Raw genomic sequence first — 22,509 nt, 5'->3', positions numbered from 1 at the left:
CTTAGTCCTGACCGATTCATATATCAAAGTGACAGCCCATGTGAACGATAGTTGTTAGGCTAAGCCGAAAGTAATTGGTGCATCACATATCGACGATCACTGTCAGTCCCTGTCTCTCTCAGTCTCTGTCTCTATCTGGAGAAAAATAAGAGCCACTCGCTCGCTGTGCGTGTGCACATATGCGAGATAAAGCTACCGCTCGCTAATTAACACTAGCGTAGTTAGTACTCTATAATTAACTCCTAGTTGCGATCTAGCATGCGATTTGCGGTGTCTTCTGTTGCCTTGTCCGTTTGCTGTCTCGTACCAGTACAACACGCATGCTACGGGTGGTTAGGTTCTAATCATTTCTCTAAGGAGTTGTTAGTAGTACGAAAGATTGTTTTAATCTCCATAGGAACATGTAGCAAAGAAGCTTCCGTCCCACTGGCAGAAGGAAGAATCAAAGAGGCTGGTTGGCTGCCTTGACGTCCGTTTTCGCCCGCCATGGTTTCGCATGGTGAACCACACAGGGGAAGAGTCACGGTATCCGCGGACCGGTGCGCGCACATCTCTTTCGGTCTATCTCCCCGAGCTTTCAGCGACATGCCAAAGCAAAATAAATTTTGCTTTGCTTTGATGATGTTACTGATGTGCATATCATGCATGTGGTGGCTGGTCCGACAGGTGGTGGTGCCGCCTCCATCTCTGGATCAATCGAGTTACATGCATGCATCCTCCTAGTTAGGAGCAATGGTGCATCTAATGTTTTTGTTTTGTTACTGATGGTACTCGCGGATTCTTGTGGTAAGGGGAGCACATATGCTCAACTAAACATTCACAAGTCTTTTCCGGAAATCTCAAGGGCCTTTAGCCGTACATCTCAAACGCACGAATACTGGTTTGACGCCAAAAATATATATGAAATAAGTCATCTTGTTCTACTTCTAGTTTCCATATGAAATGGTACAAAGGAGATTTTCCTCTACTTTGCCTTTCTATTGTGCACATTTGAGACATGGGACCTATTCTTCTATGATTGGCTACCTCAGATGCTTCAACTTGTGCATTTATAATTAGCTCCACGGACATAAGACTTTGTACTTGACCCAGAAAAATAGACTCCTATACGTATACTTATATTATATATATTATGCGTAGACCTTTTTTTTTCTCTTCCAACCTTGCAAGGAGGGATGCATGTGAAATATATTAAGGGAGAAAACGAAGTTCTACAACTAGTTTGTTTATGCTGACTCAAAAACGTGTCAGCCTAGGTGTGGGAGAGGTAGATATAAACCACATACAAAATTCATCTCAAAGAGCAAATAAGTAATTGATTGACCAGCAGTGAGTAGTACTATATGTACGCTAGGTTGGTGGGATGTCGAAAGACTTGTGAGATAAAATTTGTACCAAAAGAAAAAAAAAAGGGTGACATGGGTGTTGCTAGTTCTCATCGATCTAGATGAGAATTAATTACTCGTGTCAAAAACGCTCTTATATTATGGGACGGAGGGAGTATATCACATCTAACTCTTACACCATTTGATTTTACGTGAAGATTCGTGCGGATTTTTCTAATAAAATGGTGTAAGAGTTAAATGAGAATTTGTTATTCTCATCTAGATGAGAATTAGTAAATCTGAATTTACATACATTTGTACATCGATCATACCTTGGCAATAACAAAAACGAAAATGCTCGGCACGCGATACCAATCCCTGGACGACCAGCTAATCGAGCGGTAGTTGCCCTTTTACTCCCATGCATGTGCAGCTGGATTAACATTGTCGAGCAGGAATCCTGCAATATTTGTCGTCCGTATAGCATGGTTCTAACAAAAAAGAAAAGATGAACGCACACGCACCCATGTCAAGCAACAGAAATCACACAATCTCGCTTGTGCGAAAAGCGGTGCCACATGGGAATCCATGTCAGAGAGACACTAGTTAAAACGTTGGCAGCCGTGGACATTACATTGTCGTACTATGCTAGCATTGCTAAATATGCAAAGGACGTAATTGTATGCCACATAGTCCAGCATTTGACCTAAATGGAGATTAATTAGTAGCCCATCACACTGCACTGATCGGTGGTGGAATCTGCCGTGTCCGTGTAGCATTTGCTCCCATGGGCCAGGTCCCCAACTGTTTGCACCGCCTCTTCCAGCCAACAAGCGGACGAAACGTGGAGATTTTCCATTGGATGCCTGATGCTTCACCGAAAGCTAGAGAATCGCACGTGCGCGTGCCCGGGCCACCACGGTCCCGTCCGTGTTGCCTAGCCCAGTTGCCAACATCATGGAGCCGGATAGCTCCGTGGGCCCCTTCTGCCAGTGGCTGCCATAAGTGAATTTTGTTGCTGTTTTATCCTTGCGCCTACGGATATGTTTTTTGCACACCTTACCAAAAACTAGCATTGGGCCGGCCAGTGTGCATTTTCCCTTGAAAATTTTCCGATGCGGTTCATATGTGGGATTTTCTCTATTTTGAATCATTTTGTACGCATGTCCGTTGGCTTAAGTATGGCTTTTAGATAAACATAACTTTGATCCGCAAATCGATGCTTTACGAGACCGTTATTCCAAGAATTAAGGCGCGCATCGACTAGTGCTTCCACTTTTAATATTGGGGTGGCAAAGATTCCGGACAAAAGTTGGTCTGGTTGTCCCCACCTTCTACACACACTACCGCGAGTCCGTGACAATGATAACCTTCACCATTGTGCGTTCTCCTCCATCTGGGAGCACATAAAAACGTACGAACCACTATGCACCAGAAAAATTAGCAAACAGAAGTTTTTCATTGACATGAACTCACAACATGTTGATGTTCTCGTATCCTATTGTTTCCTAAAAAATTAATCAATTGCAGTCTTTTAACAGCACGAAAAAACATTCTGAAGATGAAATGTTTTGTTCTAATGCAGCCTCGTTCATATATGGTACCGATTCATAATGTTTGAACCAAGTTTCTCTAGGCCAGAATGAAACAAAAAATTACAGTTTTTTACGGTGGGATGCTCCATCCGATGTGTTTCGCCGCGTCAAGAACCGGACCAGTCTCAAACAATAAGTGATGTGGTTCGTATACCTGCTTTTTGTCTCCTGCATTATTATTTTGTACTCCACTAGATTACAAGCTTTTTGTGGATATAAAGATGTTCACGGTCCACATACTAACACTTTACAAACCGGTGTTCCTAGAATTAAGGCGTGTATTGGCTAGATAGTGCTTCTCCTCTTTATATTGGCGCTGCAAAGATTCCGGAGAAAAGTTGGGTTGGTTGCCTCGGTGTGTTGTAAATGCTAGTACGACAATAGCCTCCATCATTGTGTTTTTTTTCTACCCAGGAGCACATACTTCACATAAACCACGACACATACGGAAAAAATAGGAAACCAAAATTATCAAACCTTTCACTTATCACAAGCTCATAGCATGTTTCGTTCTCATCGCCTATCATTTTCTCTCAAGAAGACCCTCGTTCGTATCCTTTTAGGACCCAAAAATCCATTCTAAAGACCGGAACTTTTTTGTCCTACTTTGACGGGGTCTCGACCGAGCTACTCACCGCCATAATAATTATGCAACAAAAAACCGCAATTTCATAGGCAGGAACCGTGCCCTCCAAGAACCGGACCAGCCTTGAGAAAAACCCATCCCCAACTAAATGAAAATCCATCCTGGACCCACCTATAATCGACCCAGCACGAGCGAGCTGCGTACCCCAAATCTGCAAATTGATGCTTTACGAGACCGTTATTCCAAGAATTAAGGTGCCAATCGACTGGTGCTTCCACTTTTAATATTGGAGCGGCAAAGATTCCGGACAAAAGTTGGCCTGGTTGTGCCCATCTATTACAAACGCTGCCGCGAGTCCAAGTGACAATGATAACCTCCACCATTGTTCGTTTTCCTCCATCTAGGAGCACATAAAACATACGAACCATGATGCACCGAAAAAAAATAGCAAACCAAAGTTTTTTGTTGCCATGAACTCATAACATGTTGATGTACTCATATCCTGTTGCATCCTAAAAATTAATCAATTGCACTCTTTTCACAGCACGAAAAAACATTCTGAAGATGAAATGTTTTGTCCTAATGCAGCCTCGTTCATATATGGTACTAATTTATATTGTTTGAACCAAGTTGCTCGACGCCAGAATGAAACAAAAAAATCATGGTTTTTTTAGGGTCGGAATGCTCCCTCCAACGTGTTTCACCTCGCCAGGAACTGGACCAGTCTTAAAAAAAAAGAATTGTGATGGCGTTCATATGTCTGTTTCCTGCCTCCTGAATTATTGTTTTGCACTCCATTAGCTTACAAGTCTTTTGTATATATATATAAAGATGTTCATGGTCCACATACCAACACTTTACATAGCCGTTGTTCCTAGAATTATGGCGTGTATTGGCTAGATAGCGCTTCTCCTTTTTATATTGGAGCTGCAAAGATTCCGGAGAAAGGTTGGGTGGGTTGCCTCGGTGCGTCATAAATGCTACCACGACATTAGCCTCCACCGTAGTTTTTTTTTCTCTCTATCCAGTAGGACGCACGTCACATAAACCACGACATATACGTATATAGAGAGAAAAAACAGGAAACCAAATTTTATCAAACCTTTCACTTGTCACAAGCTCGTAACATGTCCGCGGTCTCGTCACCTATCGTTTTGTCTCGAGAAGATCATCGTTTGTATCCTTTTAGGGCGCGAAAACCCACCTTCAAGACTGGAACTTTTTTTTGCCATACAATGCAAAAAGAGAAAAAAGAAAAAACGCAATTGAATAGGCAAGAAGTGTGCCCTCCAAGAACCGGACCAGCCTCGAGAAAAACCCATCCCCAGCGAAATGAAAACCCACCCCGGGCCCACCTGTAATCGACCGAGCACGAGCGAGCCACGTCCGTCTAGCGGCACACACGTCACCTCCAACCAACAGTGTTCCGCGTACAGTGCCGCCGTTGGTGGGTTGATTCCGCGAGGAAAGATGATCCCAGCAAGAGATTCCCCCTCGCCGGGGCCCACGCGCGCGCTGAGACAGGCGGCCCATCCGGCCCGGTTCCACCCCACCGCCACCGTCCGATCCAATACCCCACCGCGTCCCCGCCGTCCGCGCGCCCGACGGCGGGGATCCGCGCATCGCGCCTGCCGGAGCGCTTCGCAGGGCGACACTTTGCCCGCCAAGCCGAGTGGCGCGGCCCGGAAGCAGGCGGGGGCAGGAGGGTCATCTCACCGGGCGGAGCCACGCGGGGGCATGGGCGTGATAGGCTAGCGCTGGTGGTGTAGAGTAGGGCGCTACGCCCTCTGTTTAAGAAGGAACCCAGGGCGGCTGCGGGAGGAGGAGAAAAAACCAGCAGAGCACCACGGGATTCGCCTGCCCGCCTGGATCAAACCCAACCCAACCCAAACCCAGAGGGATTTCGCCGCGGCCTCCGCGGGGTCGATCCGATCCGGTCCGCCGCGCGTGCGGCGGCGGCGGCGCGAGGTTCGGGATCGGTCGGGTTGGCGGCCGGGTTGGTGAGGGCGGAGTTGGGGGTTCGAATTGGGCTGCTGCGGTGCGGGTTTGGGGGCGGGGGCGGCTGCGTCGGGATTCGCGGAGGTCGTTGCGCTGCGCTGCGCCGCGCGGCGGTGCGGGTTTGTGGAGGGCCTCGCGCCATTGCATCGGGGGGTCGTGGCCCGCCGCCGCCGGAGGCAGGTGAGTCGCCGGGTTCCGTTGATTGAATCTGTTGGCCGTGGGGTTCGGGCCGATTTCGGCGTGGTTTGTTGCTGGTCAGTTGGTTGGTCGGTTGCTGTTGTTGTTGTGCGGGTGGTTGGGCTGGCCGGGTCGTGCCGCGCTAGTGGGGGGTGGGGGCCTCGCTCTCGCGGCTCGCCGTCGCCTCCGTGGCCTTCCTCGGCTTCCGCTGGAGATCCTATCTCCTCCTCGGGGGGCCGGGAATGCGAGCGAAGCTCTGGTGCCGCGCACCTCCATTTCTCTTCCGGGGAGGAGCGAAATCTCTGACCGGATTGCTTGTTTCGTCCAATTGGCGGCGGCTGATCTCTCCCGGCTCGATTTCGTGCAGGTCGGTCCGAATTGGGCGGCAGGAGGATTCGGGGCGCGTCCGTGGGCGCCTAGATCGGGGATTCCAGCTGGCTCCCCCGGGCGCCATGGCCGCTGACTCCAGCATGGGGTTCCACCAGGGGATCGCCGCCGCCGCCTCGGTCTACAACCACCATCACCATCACCACCCCAACAACATGCTCTCCTTCCAGTCCTCCACCAGCGACGTCACCATGGGCGGCAGCACCGCCGGGATGGGGCTCGTCAGCATGAGCGGCGGGCCGAGCAGCACCGCCGGCCTGTACCACTCTTCTCCAAACAACCACAGCAGCAGCAACAGCAACAACAACGGCGGTGTGTTTGGCAACGTGCCGGTGGTCCTCCAGTCGAGGAGCGCGCCGGGGGGCGCGTCCCGCGGCGGCGGCGGCACCACCGCGTCCAAGTACAAGTTCGTCACCGGCTCGCCTTCCGAGTGGAGCGACCGTGAGCTGAATATACTGAACGAAGGGCTCACCAGGTAGATTCGCCGCCCCTCCTCTTGCTGAATTCCTGTTGCCGGTACTGCCGTATCGCCTTTTGCTGATGGAGTTTGCCAATTTGGTTATGCGGCAAGCTTCTTTTCCACCCCATGTGGTGTGCTTAAGTTAATGGAGCATCAGTCAGGAAGTCTAAAGCAGGATTTGTGCAACTGAACCTTTTTACCTTTTCAGTTTCTAGCAGCACTACCCAGCGCATCTGCTATAGCGTCGCTTTCGTCGTTATTTGGCCTACTGTGGAACTGCACTTGGTTTCTTTCAACCATAAGCATTAACAGCCGCACCTGAGTGCTCTATGATTGTGCCGATGAGCTCACCAAATTCTAGCCGATGAATTTGTGTCAAAGGAATCCTAGAAAGAAAGAGAACCATGTCAAATGTCACCATCTGGCTTGAGAATTGCTTCTAAGAAACAAGCCATTTCCTTTGAGGTTCTAATTCTTTCTTCACTGGCAATTGCAGATATGCTCGTGAACCTAATATCATGAGGTACATCAAGATAGCGGCTATGCTGCCCAACAGAACCATCAGGGATGTTGCATTGCGATGCTGGTGGGCTGCAGTAAGTTTCTTCCAAATGTCTAAGCATCTATTTTCTGTATGTGTTCTGTTCTGATATTAATGTAGTGCGTTCTTACTGGTCTTGTTCTGCACTTAGTGTGAGAACGTCAATCTTGATTTTCTTAATAATCTATTTAGACGTGTACTAAAATTGGACAAACCTGCTAACCTCTAGCTCTACTATTCTTTTTGCCTTCCAGAGAGGAGTTTAAGCCTTTTTCGTAGTTTATTTTCTTTTTTCCCTCACACTATTATCATTTTCTCTTGTGAGTGTTTTTATGAATCCTTACCCAAGCCAGTGTCTTGATATTCTGTACCTGTAAATACATCTCCTGCGAATAGGTAACTTGAAGGATATGTTACTTTTAGATATTCTAATAGATGGTGAGTTACCAACGCCTGGATGAAGTTTATAGGGGTGTATGTTATATAATGGAAGAGCCCCTCCCTCGGCCTCTGGGTCCATAGAATGCACACAGCCAGTTAAGGGCGTAATAAAGTAATAATGGCTTGTTCTGGACAAAAATTCACGTCTCTTCTTTCTGTGAGAAGCTAGTGTTCATTGTGATTCCCCTAGATATAGTATTGTGATGCTTGGCATTTTGGACTCTTCCTTTTGAACTGCATGCCGTGGTTTCTGTCTGATGTATATCAGTATAACAGCACATGCACATAAACCATTATGTTCTGATGACATGCGTTTGTTATTACAGGGTAAAGATAGAAGGAAGAAACCAGAAGGTTTTTTTACAGGGAAAAAGATGAGAGATATGAAGGTACTTTTCTGTTTATGGTCCTCAATCATTTACATCACTATCTCTCCTGGTTGGTATAGCTTTTGTCTTGTGGTGTTCTCTTATTGCTTTTCCTAGTGCCAATCATGTACTTTCTGATAAGGTCTTTTGACAGCCAATGCAGGACAAAATGTTTGCATCTGCCCCGATGGCTAATTTTCACATGGCGCCTACCAACAACTTGACCCCTTTCTCAATATCGATGGAAAATCCAAACCAGCAGTGTCAAGTTCCCAAGGAAGGTTAGCTCATATCTCTAACTTCTATCTGTTCTATTGCTATTGTTTGGTATTTCTCAGTACCATCCTAACTTTGTCTGATTATTTAAGGCTTGAATCAGTGGTCCAGAATTGTTAAATAGCAATATCATTAGAGTTTGAAACCAGCTAGCCTCACTGTATCTCTCTGAAATTTTCCTGGGCTACATGGTTCAAACATCAACTTTGTGGAGTTACAACAATTTTTGTGAATTTTTCACCATTCTCTTCAGATACTCTTGTTATGATCTGATTGGAAATTGATGATCTCCTAAAATACGAAACATATTTTATTTGCTTAAGTTCTTGATGTTCTGCTTGTTAACTTTGTAGTTAGTACTTAGTACAAGCATCATCTGGAAGCAACCTTGCGATGCCTTCACTTGGTGCGTCTCTATATTTAGACTGCATCTCCTAGATCCCAATATAGAACTGAAAAAAGCAGCAGCACAGAAGACAAGCCAGTAGCAATATTTTTGAGCTAAACATTTTTAACATGGGATTATGGATCCCTTTTTTATGAGAGATGTCCTGAAGGTTTGTCATGCTCATGTAGTTGTGTTAAATTATAGGGATGGAATACTTATTAGCATGTCCTTGTAGGAGGCAAAGATTTCACTACGTTGCACACACCTGCGTACATTCTCAACAAAAGTCTACTTCTCAACTCTAAACTTAGCCAAAAGTTTAATTAGCATATCGGCATATCCTCCATACCACTGCCATGGATGGACAAACAAACAGTATGATAAAAAGCAATCTAACAATTTACACCACTTGGAGATATGTAAATTAGACTGTTTTCTACATTATTTTTTGTTATTGCGTTTGTACTTGATTGTGATTCAGTACAGCCCTTTGGAGGTATCTAATAAAATGTCTCTCCTTTAATTTGTTGTGCTTAACTATTATGATCCTTTTTCATCTGAGGGAACTCATTTATATTCATTGTAAAGCAGTTATATAATAATAACATAGAAATTCACCATCAATCTCAGTTGTTATCCTGATTTCTTCTAAAGATGCTCATTCTGTTCCGTTCTGAAGCAGCTCCTGTTGTGGACAGTGCAACCCAGCAGCTCCTGGAGGAAAACAATCAATTGCTTAACCAGATTGCTGCAAATATTGAAACATTCAAGGTATGTTTGTTCATATACCTCCCATTTCATGCTCTTAAACTTCATTTTATAGTACCCCAAGTGTCAGTCAGGGAGCACATGGTGCCCGCCTACTGGTTTTACATCTTACACAGTGAAGTTCTCATGGCTATTTGTTTTCACAACTAGTCCTTCCACCAAAAAATTGAACATGATCATATTGCTGGTATAGTGCACTACTCTTAGGATCTTCAGAAAAATTGAATCACAATATTTATATAAGCATATTTGGCAGTAGCACAACATGTATACCTGATTGGTGCCGCATAACATATTTAAATTGCATGCATCATCAACATATGCTACAGAAGTGCCCTTTGTTTTGGGTGCACTGTCAATGTTCGAGTTTCCTTTTTCTTAGATAACTTCTGTGTTCAGTGAAGAAATATGATGGGGCTGTGGTTGTGCCTTCAAAGGTTGGGATGGGTGTACCGCATCAAAAACATCAATAATAGAGGAGAGAATGTGGAAAATGTCATCTGCCACTAAGTACTAATACAGGCTAACATTTATTGTATGTTGGAACTTGTCGCTCTCATTGCCAGCCTTCACAGCTTAAAAGAACACAATGAGCGTGACGGGGGCACATTATGTTACTTATTTCATGCCTGAAGTTCTGATTTATTTGCAGACGGGGGAGAACATGGATCTCTTTCTTCGGACAAATAGCAACATCAAAACAATTTTAAGCAGGTAAAGCTCTGTAATATGTGCCATTTTCCATATATTGCTCATTGGCCTTTCACCAGTATCGTTTGCAACATATTCTTAGGTAAGGACAAATATCACTAAATATCATCTGCTTCACTTCAACATGTTCAATGCCATTTCGTTCTTCTATAAATATGAATGTATCATATCACTCGCACTGAGTGGCCAAAGGACCTGCTGTGGCATCGTGAAATAAGTAGTGGTGGCTTTGGAATCTTTTTAAGTTTATTTAACAAATCAGTTGCTGTCCTGAGATCTTCCTTTTACTGATCTAATGATCTCGTATAATGTTCTAGAGCAGGATGTGATCATTTCAAATATGGTAGTTTACAAAATTTACATATTAACTCATAAATCATTGGTAATGTGTGAATGCCGAGTAACTCGCTTATGCTTATTCCTCTGTTTAACATTTATTTCGTATTGTTGTTGCAGAATGAGCGAGACGCCTGGCATCATGGGTCAGATGCCTCCTCTGCAAGAATTAGCACACGAAGACAAGCTTAATTCACTTCTTCAAGTTGACAGAATGGTAAGAACACACGGCCTAGCAATCGTCGTTGAGGTTCGCCATATGCACAACACTTTTCCTTGTGCTCTGGTGCTAAAAATATGTATGCACTCGAGCGGTAACAACTAACAACGATGTCTCAACTAAGCAATTGGTGTTGTTTTTCTATCCTGAAGGTCCAATCTTACAGCGCAGCACACACCTCACATATGAAGGAAGAGCCTCGAAGCTAATGTGTGGCATGCGCCGAAAGAAGAAGGGACAGATAGACGGCTTCAGCTTCTTTCCCTCGGATCCCCACCGGTGCTGCTAGGAATCCCTACAGGCTGTTATACTGACTGACGGAGCGCCAGGAATAGTTGCCGTACATCCTTGAGATCATTCCCTGCCCTTCCAGCTGAAGCTCGGGAAAGCGTGTTTGGAAGGAGCGGATTCTGCAGTTTTGCAGGGTATGCGAGCGGGGGTTACTGCCCTTCCTCCCATCAACCACAACACCACCAACCAGATACTTGATTCGGGACTACAGCGAAGTGACTGTAAATATTGGATGGCCGGAGGCATTTCCGTGTTTTGTTTTCCCCAATTGGTCGTGAATACATTTTTCGAAAGGGCTACCGTGCGTTTGCATTTTTTTACTTGTTCCAGTTTGTACCCTGTACAGTAATGAGCCTTGCCCTGATACACGCTGTGCCGTGTTGGTAAAAGCAAAGCAGCGAGGGGCGTTCCTTTTCAAGGGGTATCCTAGTTTTGCATAAATGCCCTCCTCTAGTTTAGGCTTCTAGCTATTTGGGTCATTGCTCAACAGCTAAAGAGAGAAGGATGAGAACAGAAAATGTAGGAGTGACGTGACTGAATTATCAAACTATTGACAAGAGTTGCACTATTTTCTCTTCTAGTAATTCTCAAGTGTCATCTTTATTCCATGGCAGTGGCTCTATGCAATGCAGTACTATCTACACAAAATGTGAAGAAACGCTACACCTTACTCAACGTATGCCCATGGATGAAGCAACTGACGGCTTCCGATAGCGTTTAAGCTTTCTTTTCTTCCAACCTATACTTGTGAATTTTTCCCAATGCTGCTATTTCACATATTCACACAAGATGTTGGCCGACGCACAAATTCAAAAATTGAATAACCCAAACGCTGGGGATTTCAAAGCAGAAATTCAAAAATTGACAGCACTCCTAACCCAAACACTGGAGGCTTATCAGCCCTACTTTGGTACGTAACATTGAACATATTCCATACCCATCCAGGTAAAAAAAAAACATATTCCAAAACCAGCATTTACATAAAGAGAAACTGATACTACACATTGCATGACTGATAATGTATTACAAAAGGTGTGGAATTCAACTTCCCAAAAGAGAAAGAAAGCTATACACTCAAGAGAAGCAAAGCAACCCATCACTCAAGCAGCTGGACAAGATGCCGGCAAATGGGCATCCATCACCCTAGTATCCTAGCAGCACCAAGTGGAACAATCCATTTCAAGCACAACACACCAATAATCCGCATCTATATGCATAGGTGGTGCCGTGGTGGTAGGCACAAGAATCTGCGTCCAAAGCTCTGGTACGCCATCTCACGATGCAACTAGCGCGGAAGCAAGAACTGGCGAACACATTTCTTTCAGAAGAAGAAAGTTCAGCTGGCAAGCTGATCGGCGGGTGGAACTTCAACAGTTGGTGGTAAGTTATTTGCGGCAGAAGAACTCTCTGCTCGAGGCTGTTCAGCGATCGTTGAGTTACTCGCACCAGAACTTTCTGCAGGCAGTTCTTCAACGGTCGGCAAGCTCCTCCCAACAGGACTGCTGACGCCCGAGTCCGCAAGGCTGGCGCCGGCTTGGACGCTGTTACCAAAGGAGCGGTCGGTAGGAGTCACCATTTCACCGTCCTCCTGTTGCCGCGATCCGTTGAGAGCATTGCAGTGAGGACAGTAGTATGTAACGAATGCAAAGTCCTCTTTCCTCGCAAGGCCTGCAACATTGAAACATGGTTCAGTAGAGAGAACATGACCAGCATGATGGTCTACAGACAGAAACACGGTTAACAAGTACCCTACCATTATGCATATGGCAGTTGCCACATATTAGTGCAAAGCACTGTGTTGGATCCTCCCCTACAAGCAGAGCGGCCACCCGTGCGAGCCATCCGCCATCATTGCCAGCATGGCCTCTAAAGTGCTCAACAGTCCGATTTGCAGTGGGGCTTTCGTTACCATCATATATACTCGAGCCGTCTGATGGCTCAGAGGCATGGGTCGGTCCAGAGCCATGACCTGAGTGGGCTGGTTTTCTTTGCCTCAGGCCAGAAGTCTGTCCGTGCTGATCATTACTTTTACTTCCATCCACGTTCGACTCATCTCCCAAAAAGACTCTCAATCCAGAATCTGCGCCCAGCTTAGATGCCAAAACACTTGCTGCAGCCGCCTTTGCAGCAGGGTCAAGATCATATCTCTGTATCACGAAAACGAAGAGTCAGTAATACATACATACACCGTTCTCATGAGAGGAAAAAACAAGGAACATAATACAGGTTTCCCCATACACTAAGTAGTACTACTAACCAATACAACTCTGCATATAGAAAGATCGTAAATGGCCGGTGACAACCCACCTGTATAAGTTGCTGGGTAGTGTAGTAGTTTGTTCTCTCCTTCAACTCATCAATCTTGGCCTGCCTTTCAGCACGAAGCTTTTCAAGAGTATGTTGATCTCTATTATCAACTGCAAGACAGAGTAACGTCCATCACAATTTAAACATGAAAGGTTAACCATATTAGCAAAAAATAATAACCTTGATCATGGTAATCATACACCTTTTCTTACTTAAGCTGTTAACAAAAGCAATTAATTAAGTGTCAATTACATCTATACAACTAGACCATTCAAGTGGATTGCCAACTTGAAGAACTAAGCGAAACATATCAGTCTAATACTATATAACTGGCTTTCCTTTTTATTCCAATGATCACAAGAAAGGATAACCAATAATACGTAATGCTACATTCACATCTGCAACAGCGGGCTTAAGCCCCACATAGACCTTTCCAAAATAACATCTGCAACAACAAAACTACTGCGAGAAAAACAGCGATGCAGAGGCAAATGTACTTACGAAATTTCGCAATGCTTGTAATAGCTGAGTAGATGAGAGCAGCTAAAGCAGGAACCAAGAACATGGGCAGCACCCGGGCTGCCCTCATCTGCCAGGGGATGTCTGGGGATCTGGTAGTCATAATCGCATGTCCAACAGCCGCGATCTGTTCCAGGGGAAAAAATATATAACCCTGTCATCGATAGAATAGACTGTTCATGAACCTATCCTAGCAGCTAAGCAACGCATCAGTCGCCGTACGGCTAAATTGCGCGACAATATAGCACGATTTCATACCATGCTAGCACGCACCTCTTAACAAAACGAATCGATTACTAAAATGAAATTCGAAAACAAGGCTTGCAGTATCGTGCAGATTCCATCCCTCCCCCTGTCCAGTATCGCGGCAATTATACGGCTGTGTCGTCGACACAATCGGGCCTAATTAGCAGCAGCAGTGAATTGTTATAAAGCTAATTGCTCCTCCTGGAAGCTGGATCATGCAACAGCTGCAACGGCATCAACCAGAAGGGGAGATTTCAGCACAGTCCCACAACATTGTACGCGTCCGATGAAACGACCAATCACTAAATTGGACGGCCTGCACGGTGTCAAAAACATATGATTCGTCACGCGACACGGAATTCCCCATTCATCCGTCCCAGGCACAGACGATAGAACGGATTGTTGATCAACCTAGCCTAGCCGCTGCCCCCTGGACCAGAAGCTGAAGCAACGTGAAATTGCGCGAGAGTACAGCGCAATCCAGCAACGTGGTAGCACGCAACGATGTACTATCACCAATCGAACACCCGGTGAGCGCAGATTCCACCCCTCCCCTGTACGGGATCGATTCGCTGGGCACCAACCAAGCATCTAGGATCATTTGCTAGAATCGACCCACGGTACTGCGGTAAAATCGAAGGAGATCGTGGGAGGCTGGGGACGAGGGGGGGCGGAGGGGGGACCTACCTCGAGGGCGGATGCGAGGGCGAGGACGTTGTGAGCGGAGGCGCGGGAGGCGCGGGCGCGGCGGTGGACGCGGGAGCGCAGGGCCTCCTCCTCCTTGGAGAGCGCCTGCAGCAGCTTCTCGACGTCCTCGCGGCGGCCGAAGATGCCCTTCCAGACCCGCGAGACGAGGCCGCGCTGCCTCCGCTTCTGCGTGGACGGCGTCTCGGGCGGGAGCGGCGACCGCGGCGGCGCGTAGGCCGCCGCCGAGTCCCCGTCCGCCATGCCGATCGGGCGGGACGGGGCGGATCGGCGGGAAGAGGCGACGGTGCTGGCTGCCGCGGATCCCGTGAGCGCGCGCGGTTCGCCTCTTTTTTCCTTTTTCTTCTCCCCGGAAGATTGTAGTCGGGACGAAGGCAAGGAAAGGTGCGGAAGGAAGGAAGAGGAAAAGGATTTGCGATTGGTTCGTGCGCGTGGAGGCGCGCTTTTGGGGAAGGAAAGGGAATGGAAGGCGTCGTGGCGGGGTCGCCGTCGCCACGGTGTGTACGTGTGACTTTTGTCGTCGTGCTGGCACAATCTACAAGCTGGTTTGATTGACAAAGTTTTTTCTTAAGACACAGCAAGGACGCAAGCATTCATATATATATATATATATATATATATATATATATATATATATATATATATATATATATATATATACACGCACATGCACTTATCCCATAAACGCGCACATACACCCTATTCCTATCAGCACCTGCGAGAGATTGACCCGTCATATCATCTACTCCATCCGTTCCTAAATATTTGTCTTTTTAAATATTTCATATTTTACAGTATAGATTTATTTATTTTGCTTCGTATATAGTCACTTGTTGAAATCTCTAGAAAGACAAATATTTAGGAACGGGGGAGTAGATTTTACAAAGTCGCTGTAGGCGCCTCGTAGTCAACGGAAACATCTCCTCCCACTGGACGCGCATCACTGGAAATTCTGAAAATAAAAATCAAACATCAGGACTTAATCCTGGTGGGCTGAGGATACCAGTATTCTTCTAACCATCCAACCACAACACAATCATAGACGCAATGTGCAGTGTACACCTGACACATATCGGCTTGATTAACACTTTATTTGAGCAGCAATGTGCTCGAATTGGGCTTCAGACGAGATCTCCCAACAGCCGTGGGTGAACTCCTTCTACGTGCCTGGTTACTTCACAAGTCAGGAAGTCATTAAATTAGACGTTCAAAGGTTAGATGTGTGGTTACTGTTTGTTAAGAGAGTGAGACACCTGTTTTAGCAAAAATGCCACACCTATGCAGACTAGTCGTTTTCGCCAAACATGAGCAAGACCTTCTTTTTATTCCTTTTGCCACAGTTTGGCAACAAGAACATGACAAAGTTAACCGTTCGGTCAAATGCGCATTCTGCTCAATCTTTCTGTTTGTTGTTTCAGTTCGTGCAAAGATCCGGCGTTTAAAGAAAAACCTGGTCAGCGGTACAACTCTCAAACCCCTGGGACAAGCTGGGCAGCACGGTCAAATTTAGTCAGTTCTCATTCAGTACACTTCAGTGGAATATGAATGCAGATACTACCATCATCCACAGTTACATACACAAGCCGATTCGACCGCAGAAGCTCCAGTGAAGAAACTTCTCTTTATATAGAGGACAGTGCTTTGTGTCATGCGATTTACAACATCCTCGGCACACTGCCATGATCAACAACCTCATGAGTCTAACTTACCATTGTTATTAACTACAGCACAACTACGAGGCCAACTGAATGAACCAGCGACAGCTGCGGTGACATGATCAGCAGCAGTGGTTGCCTGCCTCACTTTATATCCTGAGGTTCTTCTGCGAAGCTGGCATCACGGAATTGCCTGACACCTCGGAGCTAGAACGGATGCGCTATAGAGTGTGAACCCCTTCTGTTTTGGTGCCCTTCTCAAGAGAAGAACTGCTCCAGGCTCGGGGAGTTAAATACATTGGCTGCGAGCTGCCCTCCTTCCATGGAGGACACGAATAGCTGGCACCGAATGAACCGCTGGTGGCAAAAGAAAGAAAAGGGACCATGTCAGACTTGAATAACACACGAGGACGAGGGACACCTGTCCCAGGAGGAAATGAAGATGCAACATACAGATAGTTGGGAAATTATCTCGAGGCTTGCGTCGATGTGGAAATCCGACTCCAACTGTCGAACAAACGAAGTTCGGCCTACTTCACTGCTGCAAAAGAGTACCTGCAAACATACACATGTTTCGATCAAGAATATAGATGCATCCCAAGCAACGCAGTGTCCAAATATACACTGGGGAAAAATGTTCCCATGTTAACCAAATATTGAACAGTATATTCAACCAATTTTGCAGAACTAACAGTTCAACTAAAGAAACAACTTTCTATGATGTATGAACTACAGGCAACCTTGTCAAATTATATGTTCTATATGCAACCTTATATTTAGGAACGGAGGGAGTACCATATATCCATATGCCATGCATTTTGTTTATTCTATCAACCAGTGGCGGAGCTTGAAAGAAAAAGCTGGGCGGGCCAAGCTAAGGAAGAGCCCAAATTTTTGTAGGCATTAGTCACTCCTTGGTCCCTTTTGTTCTCATTCAATTTTCATCATATATGTTAGCAAACAAGTTACTACTAAGAGACTCATCTTCTACCTTATTATGCCTCGTTTCAATGATCTCCATACACTAAAATGCACTTATCAAAAAATATTATGCGTTAGGAACAAAGGAAAAATATATCTTTATCGTGTATTTCTACATATGAATTGATAATAAAATGCATTAATGTTGCTCGATTCATAACAAAAGCATGCTGCTCTGGAGATAATTAGAAACTACCCAGCGGCAGCGTCATCAGGAGGTGAACATAGAGCTGAGTGAGCTCTACTCAGCGTCGGCACTCAACAGCTGACCGGCGAATCTAGTTGGTTGCTAGCACAGTGTATTGCGCAGTGGTCAGAGGAGGCAAGGGTCGGACGCATCTGGGCTGCACAGCGGCAGCATCCCGACGGCCAGGGCCAGAACTGGCCCGTGTGGAGGCCGGAGCCTGGAAGGAAGGGCCGAAGGGAGGATGGCGCCATGGGGAGGTCGCGGGAAGGCGGGCAGAGCCGTGGAGCAGGCAGCAGGAAGCGTGTATTTAGCGGCGAGGAGGCTGTGCGATCTGCGCCGGCAAGGGCCGAAGGTGGGACTTGGGAGCCTGGAAGGGGGATGGGCGCTGGCTCTCCGAGGCGAGATCTGAGCTGCGCGAGTTGCAGGTGGCGGCGTAGCCTGCTGGCAGTTGCTGCTCCTAGTGGCTAGTGTGTGCGCTCGTGCCAAACCTCGAGACTTGGATCGATCGTAACTAGGCCGAGTAGGCTACGAAGCAAAGGATAGGTATAAAAAATAATCACGAGATTCCTGGGCAGGCCATGGCCCGGTTCAGCCCCAACGAAGCTCCGCCCTTGCTATCAACAACAGTTATCCTATCAAACAATGATTTTTGGAGAAAAAACTTTAAAGCGAGTCATCCATAAATATTAACATGATTCACCGCAACACTGAAATGATGTGGTAGAGGAACACGAGAAAACGGAAACAAATGAATTAGTTTAATTAATAGCGTTGTCTGATGCAAAGTCGTCACCTTTTCTTTCATCAAGCCACCAGACTTGAAAAGCCCGGCATTCTCCAGAGCCATAAGAGCATTCTCCTGCAGTTACGGGTCACTCAGTCATACTTAAGAAATAGTCAAATTCATATTCAAAGGAATATTAACTTAAAGTGTGGGTACAAGAAATTGTCCATGATAAACTTCAAAGAGATGCAAGGATGCACTATGAAATTTATACCTCACTCTTATCATCAAGTACAGTTTCCATCAGATAAAAATCACAGTATTTGGATATTTCTAGTAGTAGTTCCACCACTGAGGGCTTAACAGTGGCATGGTTCTGCATCAAGGACATAAAAGACAGATAGCAGATAGTTAGCAAAAAAATTATGGAGGGATGCATAAATACCTTAAGAACATACAAATCGCACCTGAAGCTCCTCGGGAGTTTTCTCCTCAAATACAATACCGATTAGTTGGCAAGTGACCTACATGAACAATATTTATGAATTTCTGCAAAACTATTATAAGAAATCATAATATAATTTATTCATTTCAAGCATCACCAGTATTAGAAATATTCTTAAAGTGTGTCAGCACATATCATTATGGGTGTGAATGGTTGCCAGGAGCCAGCTAGCATCAGGGCCACAACAAGAGCTTAGCGGTTGAGCAAGGGATGGGCTCTTAGGATGCAAGAGGGGTTGCCTAGTTTACACTCTACATTTCCCTCTAAAAGCTTTGTGCTCAACCTGGTCCTGGGGAGAGGTTGTCTGGTTGCCTTGATATGAGTTGGATAACCCCTGGAGTTGAGAAAGAATATTACGCCAAACTTTAGTACGGTATGTCTTATTATGCCTTCACTTTTTCTTAGTGGCCCTTATCAAAACTCAATCTACGCTCATGCCAACCTAATTATAGTTGAATAACTATCTAATCTACAAAGAGATGCCTGAGTTACATCTAAATGGGCGCCTCCACCAAGCCTGACCTACTGACCTGGGAACTCCCAAATGAATCTTGCATCTGGTTGGCAAGGTTGATTTATCCACCTGGTCAACCAAACACTGAGATTTTTGCATCCTATGGGACTGTCCCTCTACACCGGGTCCTAGGAACTAATCACACTCTATGGTATTCTCCGCATTTTGTTCTGTGGTCTCGTATGGTTAGCTATTTAAATCATTTAACTATTGCCATGGTTGAAACTTGAAATGCCAGATTTCATTGTACTCTCAATTAGGTACCAAAACAAGAGAAAAATACATGTGGGATGTATGTAAATACATAATATTAATGTGCCAGCCATGAGCTCGGCAGTGTACGCTATGCACAGAAATGTAACCATCATAATAAGTCGATAGAGGTTCTGTTCCATGATTACAGCAAGTGGTCACTAGGTAAGGCCAATGCATTTGAAGCGTCTTTCCATAGATCCTAGATATTTTCATTTAGTACACTATTTAACGTGAACTCCAACCACCAACGCCATCGGAGAAAACTATTAGTGTTATTTATGTTATAAACACAATATCCTATAGGCACAAATCACCCTTTTGGTGCATCATCTATCATCAGCATTGCCATTGCACCATGTAAGTCCGATACATATCTGATCTTCATACGACCCAGCACCGAAGAGGACTGAATCAGAGGAAGAGAACATACCCTTCTGCACCCACCGAGCCGCCTCGCCACGATCTGCCGCGTCGTCAGCTGCCAGTCACAGGCAAACCCCTGTCTGTCAGCAACCGAAACCCCCACGCACACCAAACAACGGCAACACGAGCACGGAGCAGATGACCCACCGTCGCAGAGTCGCCGGCGGGCTCGGCCGGGCCGTCGGGGGCGGGCGCGGCCGAGCCGGCGGCCGAGGGCCGCTTGGGGGCGGCGGGCCGGCGGGGCCTGGGCGTCGAGGAGGAGCGCAGGAACTTCCACGCGAAGACGACGGCGATGGCGAAGCCCGCGACGGCGCCGAAGGACCCCGCGCTCTGCACGACAGAGCCAGCTAGGGTTAGGGTTGGACGGGCGGGTGGGGCGGGCGGAGGGGGAGGGGAGGCCGGCGGGCGGGGTCGCTTACCTTGTGGCGGAAGAGGAGGGCGACGAGGTCGGAGATCCGGCGGTTGAGGGCCCGGGCGACGCGGCGCACCAGCGAGACGGCGTCCTGCTCGGCGGCGGCGAGGCCCGGCATTGCGGGGCGGGGCCTGGGCTCGATTGCGTGGCGCAGGGGCCTGGGGGAGGCGGCCGATCAGGTGGGGTGGGTGGGGGGGTCGCCGGATTGGCAGGGGAGTAGGAGGAGGAGGGGGGGCGCGGAGTCGTGTGAGGCGACCGGGGCCAGCGAGGCGCGGCGACCTGTAGCACCTGTGCTTATCTTCTTCGCGGGGCAAGGAAGAGCATTCTCTTCTGCTTTTGGCCCCGAGCTGGAGTGGCCTCGGTGCTTTGAAAAAGAAAAATCCTCTTCGTTCAAAGATTTTTACGCAATGACAGTTCATCAATTTTTTTTTCAAAACTTATATATTTTTAAGGGTAATGCTATTTAAGCGAAAGTTGGCTTAAGATGCACAGCAACACGAATGTTTTTCGCGGCAATGTGTTGGGAGGATGACAGCTCTTTCAAGCGAACACGGCAATCCCCGCAGCAATTCCTCTGTTTCCCAAAAGTTATCGTGCGTTTGTGAAGAAATTGCTATGTGATTTTGAAGAATTTGCCGCAAGAAAACATAGGAAATTGCCGTGCCCCACAACGAACGTTATCTGGCTATTCTGGGGTCCTTTTCTAATACTACCTCCGATCCATATTACATGTCGCTCTATACATGATGCATCTGTTTGAACGACAAATAATATGGATCGGAGGGAGTACATAGTTTTTTTCGATTCAAAGCAGTGAATCGTCCAAAATTCATATAGGTTGTTCTTTCATGCAACTAATCCATATGATTTTTTTCCCAGTAGTAAGAGATTAGGCTCTTTGAAATACTTTGTACTTTCGGTGAAATTTTATAACAGATCTGATCTTTTCATAAAAAATACTAATATGGAACGGAGGGAGTAGATATCAGCAACGCGAGAAGCTCCATCAATCGGGGGAGTGTACGCCGGTGTATACGGTTTTTCGTTCAATTTTTGTGTGTGAAAATGATCCATATTTATTACCAAAGTTCATAGAAGTACAAAGCATTTCAAACATAATAAAAATTACATTGAGACTCCGAGACCACTGAACGATCACTATTGCCGTCAGACAAGCCGCCGACACGCCACTGTCGCTGCTCCCCTATCGCAGCCGGCTTGACCTTGTCAATGATAGTTGGGAAGTTTTCATGAACGTGCCCCTAAGGACCAACGCCTTGGAACTGCAATCGTCGGTGTTGAACCCTTGAGTAGACCTGAAACACCTGGAACAAAACCTCTCCACATGGTGAGAAACGCTAACCTCACCGCCCCAAGGAGACAGCAGAAATCTACACAGGAGCTCCGTTGAATACGTTTGGATGGACAAACGCGAGGAGGATCGGAGCCCGAAAGACAAACACGAAGTAAAAGCGGAACAATCCGCCCGAGCGCCACACCTGCGAGGACTAAAAAATCCTAACCAAAACTACTAACCGGGGCTGAGGCACCGGGATTCCCCTCCCCGCCACGGCCCATCGGAGCGGCAGCCAGAGGGGAGCTGAATGCACGGGCTCGCCAGCAAAGTCGGGGGGGGGGGGGGGGGGGTAGTTTACCCTAGCCGTCAACGGATATGGGAGAAAACTGCCAACTGATCATTTCTTTCCTTGATTTAGTGGACATGAAAGATAAGGAGGGGTATTTAGGTGAATTAAAAAAGATTAAACATCAGAGGGAAGGTCCTACTTGTTTTTTAAAAGGGTGAGAAATGAAATAAATTATGGTTTAATATTGATCCTTCATTGTAATTATGTTTTTTGCGGGTGACCGCAATTATGTTTTCATCACTTTATTAATCTCTTATCAATTCTCACCCACCAAACACGATAAACTTCCTAAACTTCTTCCTCAAATGTCCCCACAAAATTTCCACCGTATGCCAAAAAATGAGGGAATGAAAAGCCACATCATATATCTAATCCCACCGAAACTCCGTGCTCTAAACTCCCATCACTTCACAAAATTTACCAAACCAAGTGGTATGGATTTTGAATATGCTAGAACCTTTTTTTTTGCGCAAAGGCCTAATGCAATAAGTTAAGTATCACAGATCCTTAGAAACACAACCTTATGAAAAAATGGGGGGAGGGGGAGTTTTCTTCCTCCCGC

At 46.3% G+C, this 22,509-nt stretch overlaps 3 protein-coding genes across 10 annotated transcripts; 1 reads left to right on the top strand and 2 right to left on the bottom strand.

Moving 5' to 3' along the window:
* Window positions 1–5,164: 5,164 nt before the first annotated feature.
* Window positions 5,165–11,452, top strand: LOC109732761 (uncharacterized). 8 transcript variants are annotated; one of them, XM_073509344.1, is made up of 9 exons: window positions 5,165–5,684; window positions 6,049–6,543; window positions 7,025–7,124; window positions 7,837–7,899; window positions 8,033–8,159; window positions 9,225–9,313; window positions 9,963–10,024; window positions 10,478–10,574; window positions 10,730–11,452. In XM_073509344.1, the coding sequence occupies exons 2-9, from the start codon at window positions 6,134–6,136 to the stop codon at window positions 10,784–10,786; spliced, it is 1,005 nt and encodes a 334-aa protein (XP_073365445.1). In that variant the 5' UTR covers window positions 5,165–5,684; window positions 6,049–6,133; the 3' UTR covers window positions 10,787–11,452. The 8 variants fall into 8 exon arrangements, with proteins under 8 accessions (XP_073365445.1, XP_073365447.1, XP_020147543.1 ...); XM_073509346.1 differs by having other exon boundaries at window positions 5,240–5,684; window positions 8,042–8,159; XM_020291954.4 differs by having other exon boundaries at window positions 5,245–5,684; window positions 9,222–9,313.
* Window positions 11,453–11,843: 391 nt separating this feature from the next.
* On the bottom strand, window positions 11,844–15,071 carry LOC109732760 (uncharacterized protein At2g24330). The gene is made up of 5 exons (XM_020291949.4): window positions 14,628–15,071; window positions 13,677–13,821; window positions 13,176–13,285; window positions 12,622–13,015; window positions 11,844–12,536 (listed from the first exon to the last, which is right to left on the bottom strand). Exons 1-5 carry the CDS (start codon window positions 14,886–14,888, stop codon window positions 12,205–12,207), a joined length of 1,242 nt encoding a protein of 413 aa, XP_020147538.1. The 5' UTR covers window positions 14,889–15,071; the 3' UTR covers window positions 11,844–12,204.
* A 1,161-nt stretch (window positions 15,072–16,232) lies between these two features.
* LOC109732759 (peroxisome biogenesis protein 22) lies at window positions 16,233–20,645 on the bottom strand. Its single transcript, XM_020291948.4, has 8 exons — window positions 20,309–20,645; window positions 20,037–20,219; window positions 19,897–19,944; window positions 18,660–18,716; window positions 18,467–18,568; window positions 18,262–18,327; window positions 16,754–16,855; window positions 16,233–16,657 (listed from the first exon to the last, which is right to left on the bottom strand). Exons 1-8 carry the CDS (start codon window positions 20,417–20,419, stop codon window positions 16,559–16,561), a joined length of 768 nt encoding a protein of 255 aa, XP_020147537.1. The 5' UTR covers window positions 20,420–20,645; the 3' UTR covers window positions 16,233–16,558.
* Window positions 20,646–22,509: the final 1,864 nt, after the last annotated feature.

Source organism: Aegilops tauschii, chromosome 2 (genome assembly GCF_002575655.3).
Source record: "Aegilops tauschii subsp. strangulata cultivar AL8/78 chromosome 2, Aet v6.0, whole genome shotgun sequence".
In the NCBI taxonomy this organism is placed as follows: domain Eukaryota; kingdom Viridiplantae; phylum Streptophyta; class Magnoliopsida; order Poales; family Poaceae; genus Aegilops; species Aegilops tauschii.
This window is presented reverse-complemented; position numbering and strand designations above follow the sequence as displayed.

What these genes read in the sequence shown, in the direction of transcription:
- LOC109732761 (XM_020291950.4), top strand. An exon ending in CTGAACGAAGGGCTCACCAG is followed by an intron (nt 6,544 to 7,024) that starts GTAGATTCGCCG and finishes TGGCAATTGCAG; the next exon opens with ATATGCTCGTGAACCTAATA. An exon ending in ATCAAAACAATTTTAAGCAG is followed by an intron (nt 10,025 to 10,477) that starts GTAAAGCTCTGT and finishes TTGTTGTTGCAG; the next exon opens with AATGAGCGAGACGCCTGGCA.
- LOC109732760 (XM_020291949.4), bottom strand. Translation starts at nt 14,888, where the DNA reads ATGGCGGACGGGGACTCGGCGGCGGCCTACGCGCCGCCGCGGTCGCCG. An exon ending in TACAAGCATTGCGAAATTTC is followed by an intron (nt 13,286 to 13,676) that starts GTAAGTACATTT and finishes TCTGTCTTGCAG; the next exon opens with TTGATAATAGAGATCAACAT. An exon ending in CTACCCAGCAACTTATACAG is followed by an intron (nt 13,016 to 13,175) that starts GTGGGTTGTCAC and finishes TTCGTGATACAG; the next exon opens with AGATATGATCTTGACCCTGC.
- LOC109732759 (XM_020291948.4), bottom strand. Translation starts at nt 20,419, where the DNA reads ATGCCGGGCCTCGCCGCCGCCGAGCAGGACGCCGTCTCGCTGGTGCGC. An exon ending in GGCTCGGTGGGTGCAGAAGG is followed by an intron (nt 18,717 to 19,896) that starts GTATGTTCTCTT and finishes TTGTTCATGTAG; the next exon opens with GTCACTTGCCAACTAATCGG. An exon ending in AAACTCCCGAGGAGCTTCAG is followed by an intron (nt 18,569 to 18,659) that starts GTGCGATTTGTA and finishes TCCTTGATGCAG; the next exon opens with AACCATGCCACTGTTAAGCC.